The sequence below is a fragment of the Vulpes vulpes genome, chromosome 12 (assembly GCF_048418805.1).
Source record: "Vulpes vulpes isolate BD-2025 chromosome 12, VulVul3, whole genome shotgun sequence".
Classification (NCBI taxonomy): domain Eukaryota; kingdom Metazoa; phylum Chordata; class Mammalia; order Carnivora; family Canidae; genus Vulpes; species Vulpes vulpes.
In genome coordinates, this window is record NC_132791.1 from 923343 (window position 1) to 938086 (window position 14744).

At 58.7% G+C, this 14744-nt stretch overlaps 1 protein-coding gene across 9 annotated transcripts in view; it reads left to right on the forward strand.

The window, feature by feature from the left end:
- Positions 1-14288, forward strand: part of CDK5RAP2 (CDK5 regulatory subunit associated protein 2) — a 156234-nt gene extending 141946 nt beyond the window's left edge. For all 9 annotated transcript variants that reach the window (XM_072727512.1, XM_072727511.1, XM_072727513.1 and 6 more), the window contains 6 exons: positions 1351-1428; positions 2390-2655; positions 4415-4558; positions 10690-10816; positions 13760-13806; positions 14197-14288. In XM_072727512.1, the coding sequence (XP_072583613.1) occupies positions 1351-1428; positions 2390-2655; positions 4415-4558; positions 10690-10816; positions 13760-13806; positions 14197-14253 (719 nt within the window). In that variant the 3' untranslated portion in view covers positions 14254-14288. The remainder of the gene's footprint in view (positions 1-1350; positions 1429-2389; positions 2656-4414; positions 4559-10689; positions 10817-13759; positions 13807-14196) is intronic.
- The last annotated feature ends 456 nt before the right edge of the window (positions 14289-14744 follow it).

A 14744-nucleotide genomic window follows, 5' to 3' on the forward strand; every position in this document is an offset into this window, starting at 1 on the left:
TTGCATACCTCTCTTCATTTGGCGGTCATTTGGGTTTTGGGCTGTTCTGCATCCTTTCTTTGTTTTTGCCCAATATTACATCATAAACGTTTCCCACCCTTTCACCCGGGCTTCCTGATTACTGTTTCCAGATGATCCTCAGTCGCGAAACCATGGTGACTAGTAAAGTGGTCTCTGATTCGGGGCTTTAATAGGCGCCGATGTTAATATGGTTTTTGCTGTTACACGGCATTCGTTGCATGAACTCCCACTAGTGGGATCCCACAGGGTTGGAAAGGAGCCCTGTTGCCGCCTCGTGCGTGGGGTGTACATCAAAGCGGCACCTCTGTCTGCCCCCGGGCCCCCTCAGGGCTCAGTGGAGATGGGACTGAGATTGTGGGGTGTGCTGGGAGGGCGGGGGGCCATCCAGGGGCCGGTGCCACCTGGGCGGTGGGGGGTGCTGGGGCAGCTGGAGCGCGGTGGCCACGGGACGGCCCTCACCAGCTTGAGATTTGTGCACGGTCAGCCCCCCGGGTTGCCCACGGGGCGTCCAGGAGGGCGTCCAGGGGGAGGTGTTGAGAACCCACGCCGCCTCGGGGAGGAGGGAAGGTGGGCGCTCTCCCCGGTATGGCCTCTCGTCCTCCGCAGGAGGCTTTTCAGGGTTGTGTTTAGTGCACTCGCTCCTTGGAAAGTTCTGCTCGGAGGATAGCGGGCCTGGTCCGCGCTCTGCTCCGACACTGGGACGGGGCCGGCTGGTCCCCTCTTGTCCCCGCCCCTCGGTCGCCTGCTCCCCCACGAGGTATGTGCTCCCGAGGGTCACATGTACGCGCACGGTCGCGGGTCACGGTGTGCAGATCGTCTCGCGCACCTGCTCACTGGCCGTGGGTCCTGAGCTTGTGTCCGTCGCGTCACTGCCTAAACTCTGCCTCGGGTCCCTCGTCTCTCTTGCTCGGTGGCTGTGGCTGCCGCGCGCTCGCTCCTCCGGCCAGAGCACAGCCCTCTGGTGACGCCACCCCGCCTGACCCGCGGAGGGGGCTGCACAGTCCCCAGGCCTGACCGTGCCCCACGCGGGGCGTCCTGGGGGCTCTCCTGGGTGCCTTTCATCTGCCCCTTGCCGCGCCCACATCGTATGCCCTCCTCCTGCCCACGGCCCCCTGCAAGCGAAGCTCCCGTTGGCCTGCTGGACGCCAGGGTCCTCGCAGACAGGACACGGGCCGCTCCCCGTCTCCCCCCAGGGTCCTGCCCACGGGGTCCCGGGCCCAGTGAGGATTTGTGGGAGGGCCTGGGGGGGTGCTTTAGTGCAGTCACTTTCACTTCTCTCCAGTGCTGGCAGGAATGTTTATTTTCTGTCTCTTACTTTGCATTTTGTAGGTGGTGACAGATGCCCCGTGGCGATAGATAATTCCTGCGATCTGTTTGACTCCACCCTGGCCGTGCCACCACTGTCAGGTACGGAGCTGAAGTCTGGGTAACCGGGGCAGGGTTGGGTTTGGCAGCAGGGCCTTGAAAATTGAATGAAAGGGGGTCCCTGGTCCCAAATCAAGAGCGTGCTTGGGGTTTCACGTTCTTAGCGTGTGTAGCTGGTGACAGCCTCCTCCAAGCCAGCTAATCCGTCCTCCCGGTGGTGACCTCAGCAACATCGTTGGGTCCTTGTTGCCTTAGGTGAACTGTGACCCCCTCGGTGTGGCTTTTAAGGCCCTGCAGCCTCCAGCCCCACGCCCGTGCAGCCCTGTCCCTCTGCATTCGTGTTACACCCCGGGGTCACCGCCCCGCAGGCCTGCTGCCCCCGCTCACCGGGACTGTGCGGGGCGGCGCCGTCTGTCTGCAGACCATGTCTGTCCCGTCCCGTCCTCCGCGTGCAGATCCTCCTGCTGCGCCGAGTCCTCCCGAATGCACACTTCTTTGTGAAATGCCTTTCCTGAGGTCCCGGTCAGAATCGTTCCTCTGTGCCTTTGTGGATCCGAAGGTAGAAGGCAACAGGCTCCGTCTGTGTTCCGTGTCCTTCTTGCTTCCCCTGCAGCCCAGCTCGATGGTTGCTCCTCCCGGGAGGCCTGTCCTCAGCTCTCCTCCCGCACGGAGAATTGATTCCTCCTCTCTGAGCCCTGGCTCCTCTTCGTCGCTGCTGTACCTCCCCCACGGTGTCTGAGTAGCCCCTGGGTCCTGGAGATCAGGGGGTCCGCAGGCAGGTGCCCCATAGGCGGTGGCTGAATTCAGTCGCTTCTGCTGTTAGATGAATAGGCCCAGGGCAGGGCCACACACAGACCCAGGTCCCGGAGTCAGGCCGCTTTCCCCTGTGACCTGCCAGCTGGCGTTAGGGCCTGAGGGCCTGTGTGTCCTCCCACCCGGCTTCGACGTTGAGGAACGCAGCTCGTGGAACACAGGACCTGACGTCTTCCCTCTTGTGTTGCAGCTTCTGAGACTCCTCCGCTGTCTGGAAATGACTCGGACTCCCTGTCCTGCCACAGTGGCGTTTCGGCCACCAGCACCTCGTGCACGTCCCACCCGGTCCCTGGCCACCACCTGTGGGCCAGCAAGAGCGGGTGCCACGTCCTGGGCCTGACCGTGGACTACGAGGCCCTGTGCCAGCAGATTGGCCGCGGCCAGAAGCTCTTTGCCGAGATGGCCCTTCAGATCCAGGAGGCTCCCCGCGCTGCAAGTCCAGAGCTGGGGACCAAGGTAACCTGAGCAGCAGCTGCGGGGCCTGGGATGCCCACTGGGCCCCGTAGGTGGGAGGGCTGCCGAGGGCTCGCAGAGGCGAAGGAGCGTGGGTCCCCAGTGAGGCCCTGAGAAGAGGGCCCGGGCCTGCAGCCCACGGAGCTCGGCGGTCAGGTCCAGTCCGGGGCTCTGCTGTGGCGGGGTCACTTGCCGGGTCTGTGCCCCGTGTGGGTGCGACCTCTTCACCGGGGTCGCTCCTTCCTGCCTCACCCTACTGGGCTCCTCCGCGCTCTAAAGCTGCCTCTTGTCAAGGACCCGTGTGCCCTGTGCTCGACATAAACTCGTCCACTTCCTCCGAGGGTCCCCAGACTGGACCCAACCACCGAGCTTCCCTCGGTCACAATTTCTGGTCCCTTTCCCAGGTCCTTACTGAGGCCGCCTGCTTCCTGGCTCCTGATTTCACTTTTTGTTTGATTGTTTTACTCTATTGTAGAGGCCAGTTCTGCCTTTTATATTTCACTAGGTAATAAGCTTCAGGAGAGCAGGGGCAGCGTCTCTTCTGCTCAATATTGTGTATTTGCTACCTAGCACCGGGCCTGGCGTGCGGTGGGTGCACACTGAGTGTTTGTTGAATGAATTAGTAAATAAGATTGCTGATCTTTTCTGATCATTATCTTTATTGTACAAAAGACCTAGGAACTGTAGCAAAGCATAAAAACATCACGTGGTGCTCAATGTGTAAAATTTTGAAACACACACGTTCTTTAGCTCATTCATAAAGCTTAATAAAAGTGACCCCGAAACATTTCATGTTTCGACTTTCAGTTAACATATCAACAGTTTTCCTGTCCCATTCCGAATTTTTCTGAAACTTTCACTGGTTGCAGTATACGCCCTCTTGTGGATGTACCACCATTTATTGACTCTTTGGCCTCTTTTCGACATTTAAGGTGTGGTGAGCATCCTTGGTTAGCTCACTAGGGGCGAGTTCTGCAAGGGGAAGCACGGTCGCGGGTCGTGGACTCGTTAGGGCCCTTGGCGACAACGGCTGAGCCATTACTTTCCAAAAGTTTGTATCCCCGTTTGCAAGTGAGACCATCTCACTACACCTTATTCTTCACTGAGTACTTTTATTTATAAATGGGTTTTTGCCAATTTGGTAGCTAAAAAGGGTGAGTCATTTTGTTTTATAATGATTTTATTACTCATGAAGACCGTGCTCTTTTAATTTCTTTTCTTTTTAAAATTTACCTTGCTTTCCCTTCTCTGACTTGTGTTCTTGGCTTGCTCATGCCCTTGCCGTCCCCCGGTGAGGGTCTGCCTCTGCCCGCGGAGGCTGAGGGAGACCTTATGAGCCTGCGGCCTGGTGCCGGCAGTACGCAGGGCCGGTCGGCAGAGGCTGCTGAAGACAGAGTCGCCCGTGTTGCGTCACTAGCCGTTGGCGCCGTCTGCCTTCCGGAGAGGCTCCGTGGTGCGGAGGCCGTGGGAATGGCCCTACCACGGACCCTCTTCTTGGCATAGTAAATACACTTAATGCAGGTGGTTATGAATCATGGTTATTGATTGGGCTGAAATCACCACCGAAATTCTCATAATCTATAATTCACCAGTCTTTAAGAACAATAAATTGGTGTCGTCTGGCACCAGGCTCTCACACAGCATGCGGACACGAGCCCTGCGGCCTGGAGATTTATGCGGCCCATTAAAGCCGGCTGGTCCATAATCTTTTTCAAGACTGCATGTAACAGCCTTCCTCTCCTGCCCCCGCCCCTTTGTGCAGGGTCCACACTCGGTGCCCCTGCACACATTTGTCACCAGCGTGGGCACAGCCAAGCTGATCCTCGAAGAGGCCGCGAGGTTACTGACGCTTTTCTGGAGGGTCTCGCTCCCCACGAACGGCCAGTGCACGCTTCATTGTGGCCAGGTAGGTGGTGACACATGGACTCCCAGGCTTAAGGATGCCACTGGGGCTCGTGGCTCGGTCTCCAGTCCAGGACCTGCTCATGGCGGATGTGCCCTCAGTTTGGGGAACGTGCCACGTTTGTTACGGGTGATGTGCTGCTGCAGGTGTGCGCTTGCCTGCCCCCGACACCCTGTGCCCATGGTCCCGACCGACCGTGCCCCCACTCCTAGCACGGCCTTGTTGAGGGAGATCCTATGCACGTCTTCCACACGAGGAAGCTGAGGGTCTGGTAGTGAGGCCCGACCAAGCACCGGTATCTGAATCCAGAGTATGCTTTCATTTATAGATTTTAAGTCTAGTTTGTCCTCGTAGGCGAGCTCATCCCCTTCCACTCTAAATCTCTTTCATTGTAGGTCCTTCTCTTGATAGCTTTCAGAGTCCTATTTGAATGGTTCTAATTTCAATCTGTTTTAACTACTTAGAAAGTTTTGTAAATTATAAAACCATTGGGATTTCCCTCCAGACTTTGGCTTGGCAGCAACTTGAACACGACTGAATTAACAGTGTTGATCCCACAGCCATCCTCATCGCCACCTTTCATGACACGAACCAGGGGTCGGCCAGGCCAGAGGCTCTCCCTGTGTCTTCGTCTGTGGGAAGCAGGTGGTATAGTGACAGGCGAGCCGCCGCTCGGTCACCGGAGACGCCTGCCCAGAAGGCAGAGTGTGCGTGTGAAGGAAGAGTTAGAATGTTGCCTGGTGGTCTGATAAATATTTCCCCCTTCCTTTATCTAACCTATGAATTTTTGCCAAAGGCCAGCAGGAAGGCCGAGGACACTTGCATTCCCTGTCATTCCGCATCTAGCACAACCTTCTGAGAGCTCTCAGGTCTGCCGGCCGTGGCAGAGGCAGCAGTGGAGCGGCTCCCTGCTCGGGAGGTTCTAATGAGCCTGTCCTGTGATTTCCCCTTGGGGTCCTGGGGAGGAAGTTCGGGGGCACCAGGCTTGGAAGAAGGTAACCAGTCATTCCACGTTTTGGCCACTTGGAGCCAGTGGGGCCACGGAGAGGAAGAGCACCGCTGGGTTCCAGACCCCCACTGGCCTTTCCTTTTGTGCTGACCGAGGTCTTTGCATCTCAGGCTTGATGCCTGCCTCTCCGGCTGCCTGCCGCCCTGCTCCCTCTCGGCTGGCGGCTTCTCCTGCCCTTTCCGGTCTCCACTTACCTGTAACTTCAGGGCCGGAGAGGGTCCCCGATCACTCAGTCTTAGTGCCTCTTCTGCTTCATCATGGCCCTCGTTGCAAATTACATATTTAATATCTGTTTCCGTCTGTTTTCCAGGGCGGGCCCTATTTTGTTCATATTTTTGAGTGAATTCTTATTCCCGAACAAATACTCGCCCATACGATTTTTAAAGCACAACGTGTCTGAATGAAACTCAGTGTGATTGATGATTTCGTCCTCAGTACACAGTGTCGTCTGTTAAACAGAACGCAGTTCTTATTCTGTGTGTGCGTAATGAATTGCAGTCCCCTCGCTCTCCCCCACCAGCACACTAGTCCAGGGACTGGCCAGCGCTTGTGATGACTCACCCTTCTTTCCAAGCATTTCTCATATAATTGATTATACTCACTTTAGCATCACAGAATTTTAGAGCCAGAAAAAGGACCTCAGAGTCACTCTAATACGGTTGTTGATGTACACAGACCCCCCCGTGTGTGGTGTTAAATTGCCGCAAGCCACTTTTCTGTCCATGCTTGTTTCATACACTGCTTTTTTCTTAGTGTGAAATGTGTGTAAAGCAGATTTCCAAGTTTTCATTAGCAACCCCAATGGTTTTTTTTTTTTTTTTAACGTTGTAAGGTTTTTCTCTGAGTATCATCAATGTGCCTTTTGCATTTAATATACTGTCCCCTGCAGCCCCTTGGACTACTCTGCAAAGTGTGCATCATATACATTGGTTTATCTCAGAAATTTGTGGGAAGAGATACAGATGTATACACATATTTATGAAAATCTTGTTTCACTGGAAGGATAAGCAATAACAAGAAAACAGGCTACCTGTAGGGGTGGGAAGGAAGACGGTGGATGGGCAGGGGTAGACGCTAGATTTCTCTGAATAGATCTTATTCTGTAAATTGAAACTGTATAAATGTCTTAAATAATTGAAAAACAAAATGGAAGGTAGATTTCCCTGAATAGATCTTATTCCTTAAATTGAAACTGTATAAATGTTTTAAATAATTGAAAAACAAAATGGAAAAAAAAGGCAATTTCTTAAAATTGGTAGCAATTTTAAGAAAGACGCAACCTTACTATATTACATTGAAGGCATACCCACACAAAGAGGAAACATTTCAAGACTAAAACACAGTAATATGGCTATATCCCTAGTAGAAATAATCTTAAGAGCTAAAACAACTGCAAAATAATGTATTAATTGTTTTCAGTGATGATAAGTGTTACTAATAATATTGTAATAAAACAAATAGCTAATTATGTTAAGGTTTTTACTCAGGGAAGATATATAAGTTGAAAAACAAAGAATTAAAAATCCTGCCATCCTTGATTTGGAAATACCAGTATCACCTGAATTTGGGATGTATTTCCTATTGAAAATATTTATTTTTAGGCTTTAAAAATGTCCACTCCAGTACCGGTGAGCACCTCTAGTGCCAAATTGTGGTTTCTAAATACCTTTTTCCTACTAATAGGAACTCAGACTCTTTGGAGACATGGTTTGATTCTAGATCTGGGGCAGGAAATGTACAATATGAGCTTAGAACATCTTTTCATCCTAGGGAAAAAGAGGGAAAAGGAAGTAAAACTTACAGATTTACAGCAGTTCTCCCATTATAGTTCCTGGGCCGGCAGCATCCATGTGAACTGGGAACTTGTTGGGAAGGTGAATTTTGGGGCCTCACCCCAGACCTACCGAATCAGAAACTCTGGGAGTGGACCTCAGCGGTCTGTTTCTAGACGTCCTCTTGGTAGCCCTGAGAACCTGGATTAAAAGAAACTTAAGAGACGTATTAAATGCAAAACGTGGAGTTGATTTGGATCAGACCAGTTGTTCAAAAAAATGAAATTACAGTGTGGTCAGGGAGTCCTGTCTGCTGACGTATATGGTGATACTGAGCAATGACCTTCGTTGTTCTAGATGTGGTGATGATGTGTTTTTCTTTTTAAAGAATCTTTTCTCTAGAGCTATATACTAAAATATTCTGTGGACATGAAATGTGATTGGCTTCTGGGGTTGAGTTTAAAAATACTTTCAGGGTACAGATGGGCCGGTTTAGGGACATAGATGAAGCAGGTTTGTCTGTGATTTGCTAATGACTGAGGCTGGGTGGGCATCTGGCAGTTCATTATCCCATTCTTTCGACTTTTGTGAATGTTTGAGATTTTTTTCCTGATAAAAAAGAAAAAACAGGGGCGCCTGGGTGGCTCAGTCGGTTAAGCGCCTGCCTTGGGCTCAGGTCATGGTCCCGGGGTCCTGGGATCAAGCCCCACCTTGGGCTCCCTGCTCGGTGGAGACCCCCCCCCCCACCCCCAACGCCCTGGGGTTTCTCTCAAAGTCTTTAAAAAAATAGTGAAAGAAAAAGAAAAGCCCAACAACTAGAAAAGCCAGCTGGGGGAGTCAGGCCCAACAGCCCTGGGCTAGGTGGTGGCCTCCTGGGAGGGGGGCGGGTCCCAGCTCTGGGAGGGGCCGTTGCTGTGTGGAGCTCCCTGGGCATCTCCTCTGGTCCCTCACGGGCGCCTTCAGAGAGGAGGCGTTGCCCTTTTCCAGACGGAAGAACTGAAACCTCCGTGCTTTGTCATCATCACAGCTGGAGGTGGCCCAGCCGGGTCTTCACGCCCTGTTGTTTTTACCGCGGTGCATTTGTCCTGCAAAAACGAAGATTTAGGTTCGGAGGAACAGCAGACACACAGAATTACAATTCCTCGTTTCAAGTGCCGGATAGAAGAGGGACAGAGGGTTTGGGGGAGTGCAGACGAGAATTAACCTACCGGTTGGCAGAGGGTCTCCCGGCACCCGCTGTGTGCCCGGTGCTGCTGGTCGGAGGGAACCACTGAGTCTCGGGAGCAGAAGGAAAAAGGAAAATGGTTAGTTACTGTTCACCGTGAGGCGGGGCGGGCCGTGGTGCGTGGAGGACTGGGCGTGGCGAATGCCCCGAGGCTCCTGGTGGCCGGGATCTCAGGGACGCTTCCTGGAGGGGGCTGGGGGTAGCCAGGCCTGAGTAGGAAACCAGGGTCTGTGTCAGGCATCACAGCTGTGCGGCTCCCTCTGGAGGGCCGGGGTCGGGGTCGGGGATGGTCCCGGGTCACAGCGTGGAGGATGACTGCCCCGAACGTGAGGCCCGGGAAGCCCTTAGCGTGAGGAGCGGAATCCGGGATCTGCTGTGGAGGAACCGTCGGCCTCCTCGGTGATCCTGACAGTAGGTCAGAGCAGGGAGTCGGGACGACACGCGCCGTACACGTCGTGGATCACCTGAAAACAATCAGACGTACGCTCGTTAGACGGGCCAGGGCCTTCCCTTTGCCTGCGGGCCTGCTGATGAGGCTCTCGCGCCCCCTGGCCTCCGTGAACTACGTCCATGATGTACGTCTGCCACTTCGCTTTCTGTTTCTTTAAGACGAAGACAAAACGCAGACACTCGTGAAGCAAGTCGAACGCGGAATTCTTCGAGACTCCGTTCCTCCCACACCTTACGGTTGACTCACCCACACCTAATTTGCCAGAAATGTGGTTTTCGGTGACTTTATCAAGTCTTTCTTGAGGCATGTGCTAGTTTTCATACAGCCAGTTCTCCCTCCACGTCCACATGTCAGGGTTACTTCATCCTTCGTGAACCCTATAACCGACCGCAGCACCACTGCCGTGCACAAGTTTGGGAGCAGTACCGTGGGGTCCTCGGAGGTCGGCGCCCGGCATCTCCCCCCTGAGGAGCAGAGGCAAACCCTGTCGCCCGGCGGAGCCTGTGCCGGCGGCTCTTACGCCCGGGGTGGGGGTGTCAGGAGAAAGGACCGTCCTTGACTGAACGGGTCCGCGGGGGCTGCTTGGGGGGCCCTGGGGCGTGCGCAGTTCCCGTGAGAGGCCTGGGAACTCTGGCCGCCCCTCCCCGCTCCCCGCACGCTCCCCGCACCGCTGGAGGACCCGAGCTCTCCCGAGGATCATACTCTCCTAATCATGCTTCTGTGTTCTCTTTTTTTAAAAAAATTCACCATTAAAAAGTTTTGTTTTAATGAGCATTATAGTTTTGTTTAAAAAGCACACAATCTTGATAAAATTCTAACGTTGGAAGATAAAACTTCCACATTGCATCTCAGAGATAAATCACTAGTGAACATTTTGATGCCTCTTTGTCCTCACGTTTTTTGGACGTCACACACGCGTCTGTGGATATTAGATCTTCGTAGCCAGTTTTAAGAAACAGGAATGCCTGGATACAGTAGCAGTTCTGGGCTCTTTTTGTCACTAATTATGACCATCTTTCAACGTCAAATAGAGTTCTACAACATCATTTTTTTTTTTTTTTACAAGACTTCATTAGAGAGAGCGCGTGTGCGCAGGTGTGCAGAGGCAGGGGAGGGGCAGACGGAGAAGCGGGGTCCCCGCTGAGCGGACAGCCTGCCGACCCGGGGCTCGACCCCAGGGCCCCGGGATCCTGACCCGAGCTGAAGGCAGACCCTAACCGACTGGGCCTCCCAGGCGCTCCCTCCGCATCATTTATAGCAGCTGGGAAGTTACGCTTTTGGGTGTAAGGACCGTGACGCACTGACGCAGACCCCTGCTGCCACAAAGCAGGTGGTTGGTTGGCCCCGACGGTGAACGGTGCTGGGCACATCCCGGGACGTGGGCGTCTTCTGGCACCTGAGCTGCTGTAGGCGGGTGCCCCCAGGGCAGGGCTGCGGATGGGGGGCCAGCGTGGCAGGTGCTGCCGGGCAGGGCGCCGGGGCCTGTGCCGTCCTGGTTCCCCAGCGCCCCCGATGGCGCGGGTCCTGCAGGTCGGGGCGCGGGAGCCGGGCCCTGCTTGTCGCTCACGGGCCGCTCTTGCCGAGGGGGAGCGTCTTTTTGTATGTGTCTTAATTCTTTCCCACGTGATAGGATGTTTTGTATTCTCTGCTCATTTTTCCAATTCCTTTTCTCTTGAGACTGGAGAAATGAAGGCAGAGATCACCAAACTACACAAAAAGCTGTTTGAACAAGAAAAGAAGTTGCAAAACTCTGTGAAGCTTTTGCAGCTGAGCAAGCACCAGGAAAAAGTCATCTTTGATCAGTGTAAGTGACGGCTGGGGGTGGGCCGCTGTGTCTGCCCACTTGCCGCCCTGAGGCCCGACAGCCCCGGGCTGGACACCCGCTGGGAGGCCCACAGCAGCTGTCTTCGTGCCTCCTGTTCGTGGGTTTCCGTCCTAGCTCGTCCTTTCTGGCCCGCACCGGCAAATCGATGCACTTAACGGACCCCGTGCAGGCCACGTGGTGCCAGGGACGGTCCTCTCGCTGGGGCGGCGGGTGCCTGGCGTCTGCCTTGACCGGGACTTGTGGGCCGGGGTCGTAGGGAACAGGGGCAGGGAAGTGGGGGGGGGGGCGTGTGCTTCCTGGACAGAGGGACAGCTGGGCGGAGCCCGCGGAAGGGGCGGTGTTGGTCAGACGGAGGGGGCGGCGTGGACACGGGCCGACGGGCAGCACATCAGGTTTTGTCTGGGAGAAGCCTCGAGCGGTCTGCGCGGCAGGGGGGGGGGGGGGGGCCCCGGCCAGGACCGCGTCGTGAGAGGCGTCGGGGAGCAGCCCCGCGGCACTGGCGTGCGGGTGGGAAGGGCCTGCTCGGCTGCCCCCGGTCCCCCGGCCAGGCCAGGAGGAGGGCCCCGGCCGGGGGACCAGGGGGACCGGCTGGTCTTGAGAAATACTTCAAAGGCGGACCCGGGACTCGGGTTCCGAGAGGCTACAGGACACTGGTAAGGCGAGCGCTGTCCCTGCCGGGAGCCCGGGTCGGGGGCTGCCGCTCCCCGTGCCCGGAGAAGCCGTGGGCCACCTCGGCCTGGGCCCGCTTGCTGTGTGGTGGCCCCTCGTGGCTCCGGGGGCACCGTGGATGGCGGGAGGCCCCCCCCCAGGAGCTGCCAGGCTGCCTGTGCCGCTCCTGTCGGGGGCCGGTGTTTCGGGGCATTTCTGAGAAGCCCAGGGCATAGACTGCTGGCAGGCACGGTTCCCCTCAGCTGTCCCCCAGAACCTTCTGGAAGCCGACTCTGTGACCCTGGCGGGGTTGAACTGTGGGAGCAAGACGCCGGGTCGTGCAGCAGGCGCTCACCTTGTGCTCCGTGCCCCGTGCCGGGCCTGGCGCTGAGGCCATGGGGCCGCCCTCCAGCACGGAGCCTTGGCTTCGGGGCCGACACGAGAGCCGGCTGCAGGGCCACGTCCTGGGTGTCCGACTGCGTGGGTCCGGAGGGGCGGGTCGGCGTGGGCGAGCAGGTGGGCACAGATGGCGGCAGGTGGCCTCGGGGGGGAGCGCTGTGCGGTCAGGAACATACTCAGGATGCACCAAGGGGCCTGCTGAGAGACAAAGCCAAGTCGCCTGGTGGGACCAGCGGGGGGGGCGGGGGCAGCACGGGCTGGCGCAGTCTCTCTGTCTCGCCGGGTCCCCGCGGCTGGGGTGGACGGCCAGGAGGCACAGGAGGCGGGGCGTCCTCATGGCGGCAGGAGGTCAGAGGCCGCCCTGTGGGTGCTGGCTGGCCTGGGTGCTGGCTGGGCCCCACGGCACGCGTGTCCTGAGGAGCCTGGTGGGCGCCCGGGCGGCACCCATCGTGGAGCACCCGTGGTGGAGCCCTCGGCCAGACCCCGGGGGCGGGGGTGGAAGTGGCGCCGGGGCCTAGGACTGCGGCGGCCTGTGTCCGGGCACCGGGGCTAACGCACCTGCTGGCCGGGAAGCAGGGAGGGCCGGGGTCGGGGGCGGGCTCCCGGGATCCAGAGCACCGAGCCCAACCTGGGCCCTCGGCCGCGACCCTGGCGCCGTGAACGAGCGCAGCGCAGGTCTGTCCCCGTGTGACCTGCAGTAAGTGACGTTCCCTCCTGAGCTGTGGAGTCCTGTCCCCGGCGCGCGGGGGTCGCTGGGAGGCCTCGGCTGCCCCGGCCTGGGTCCCGTCCACGACTCTGTAAGAACTGCCCACTTCTCGTCCGGACGGATGGTGACACCCAGACCCCGCAGTGCACGTGCCCGACAGACACGGCCGGTGTCTCGGCCCCCTTCCCGAGCTTGCGTGGGGTCCGTGTGTGGCGGGCGGCCGCTAGGAGCTGAGGCCCCGCTAACTCAGTGTCACCCTGTCTACCTCCAGGCCTTGGCCACAGCCCGCTGGGGAGGGGCCGTGACCCCAGGGCCGGGCTCTGGCCACCCCCCCCCCCCCACGTCCCCGGTGGGGCAGGTCCTGGGAGGAGCAGCCCCTGCCCGCGGCGAGGGGTCAAGGGGTCGCAGGGGCGCAGGCGGTGGCCCCTCTGGAGGCGGGGCTGGCCGGTTGAACAAGCGCCCACGGCCCCAGTGTCGCGGATTCGCCAACACCGTCGCTCGGGAGATGTGTTCCCTCGGGCCGGAATCCAGCATTTCCCCAGGCTGCGTGGTCTGAGGTGTGTTGGGGACCCGGATGGCAGGATTCCGGGTTCCCGGCAGGGGCAGCTTCCCAGTGCCCAGGGGCGGCTGTGTTGGGCGAGAAGAGGGTCCAGGGTGGAGGTGGCCCCCTGAGCTGGGGCCTGGCGCCCACGGCCTGCAGCCCCTCCGCAGTGCATCCCGGGAGCGTGTCGGGTTCTAGCAGCTGCAGGGCCCAAGGAGAAAGGGCCCAAAGGTCATGGCCTGGCGCAGATTCACCTCCGCTCTGCGCTGGGACCTGCCTCTGCGGCTCCGCCTGCGGCCCTCGCCGTGGCCCTTAGCGCACGGGTTTTCTCGGAGTCAGCCACGGGCCCTGCGCTGCACCGTCGCCCAAGCCCGTAGGGGTGACCCGGGTGCCCGAGCACCCACAGGCCTTGCCGAGCCCGCAGTGGGCTGGTACCCGCGACGTCGTGGCCTCGCACGAATGCGTGGAGGCGACTCTGGCCCGGTGGGTGACGTGGTCTTGGCGCACGTGATGGGGTGGAGCCTCCCACACCCGCCTCCGGTCTGGGCGCCCCAGGCTTGTCCGCAGGGGGCCTGACGCCCAGGGCACCCGTCTGACCGTCCCTCTCTCTCTCTCTCTCTCTCCTCAGTGGTCGTAACCCACAAAGTCCTTCGGAAGGCCAGAGGGAACCTGGAGGTAATGCCCCCCGGGGTCCCTTAGGGAGGGGGGCCTGGGGTGGGGGCGCCGGCCAGCAGATGACCTCGTCAGGAACCGGGGGCCGAAGGGGACCAGGTGCGAGTCCTGCACCTGCAGCTGTTTTCCGCCGGCAGCACAGTTTCATGTGGTGGCGCGGCTCAGGCCTGCGGTGGCGGTCGCAGTCGCGCTGCTGATCCCCGGGGAGGACGGCACATGGCAGGCGCCCAACGCCCCAGAGGAGGGAGCGTGGCAGGCGTCACTGCCGCTGGTCCCGAGAGCGCTGCCTGCTCCAACAGCGTGTCCCTGAAAGCGCGTTCACTCGGCCTCAGAAGCCCCCCCCCCCCCCCCCCCCCCCGACCTAAAACTCTCCTTTTCTCCTCCTTTTCGCAGCTGAGGCCGGGGGGCGCCCACCCTGGAACGTCCAGCCCCAGCCGACCGGGCTCCTGAGACCTCCCGCCAATAAAGCTTGTGGTTCCCGCCGAGCGGACGCTGTGGCTTGTTCCCCGGGTGGGTTCCAGGTCCGGGCGCTGCTGCAGGACCTCTGCCTCCCCTCGCGGCGTCTATCCCACGGCCGGCCTTGGGGCTCGTCGGCGTTCGGTGCCGTAGGGCTCCGCGCTGGGCCTCGGGCCGCCCCACCCGCGGCGCTCAGCCGCTCTGCAGCCTCAAGGTCCTCACGGGGCCCGGCGACCCCGTCGTGCGCTTATTCCCAGCAGCGCCTGGAGCCCCAGGCCTGAGCCGCGGGGGTGGCCGGGTGTCGGCCAGTCACGCGGCCGACGAGGAGCGGGGTGGCCGGGCGGCGCGTCACCTCCGGGCAGGCCCCGACAGGGCCTCCCAGGGCGAAGGGTCCACGTGAGGCCCGGCGTGGGGACTTGTCGCAGTGTCCCCTGGGGGTGGCGGCCTCTCCAGCCCACTGTCCCTACACTGCCCTGTGTTGGCCA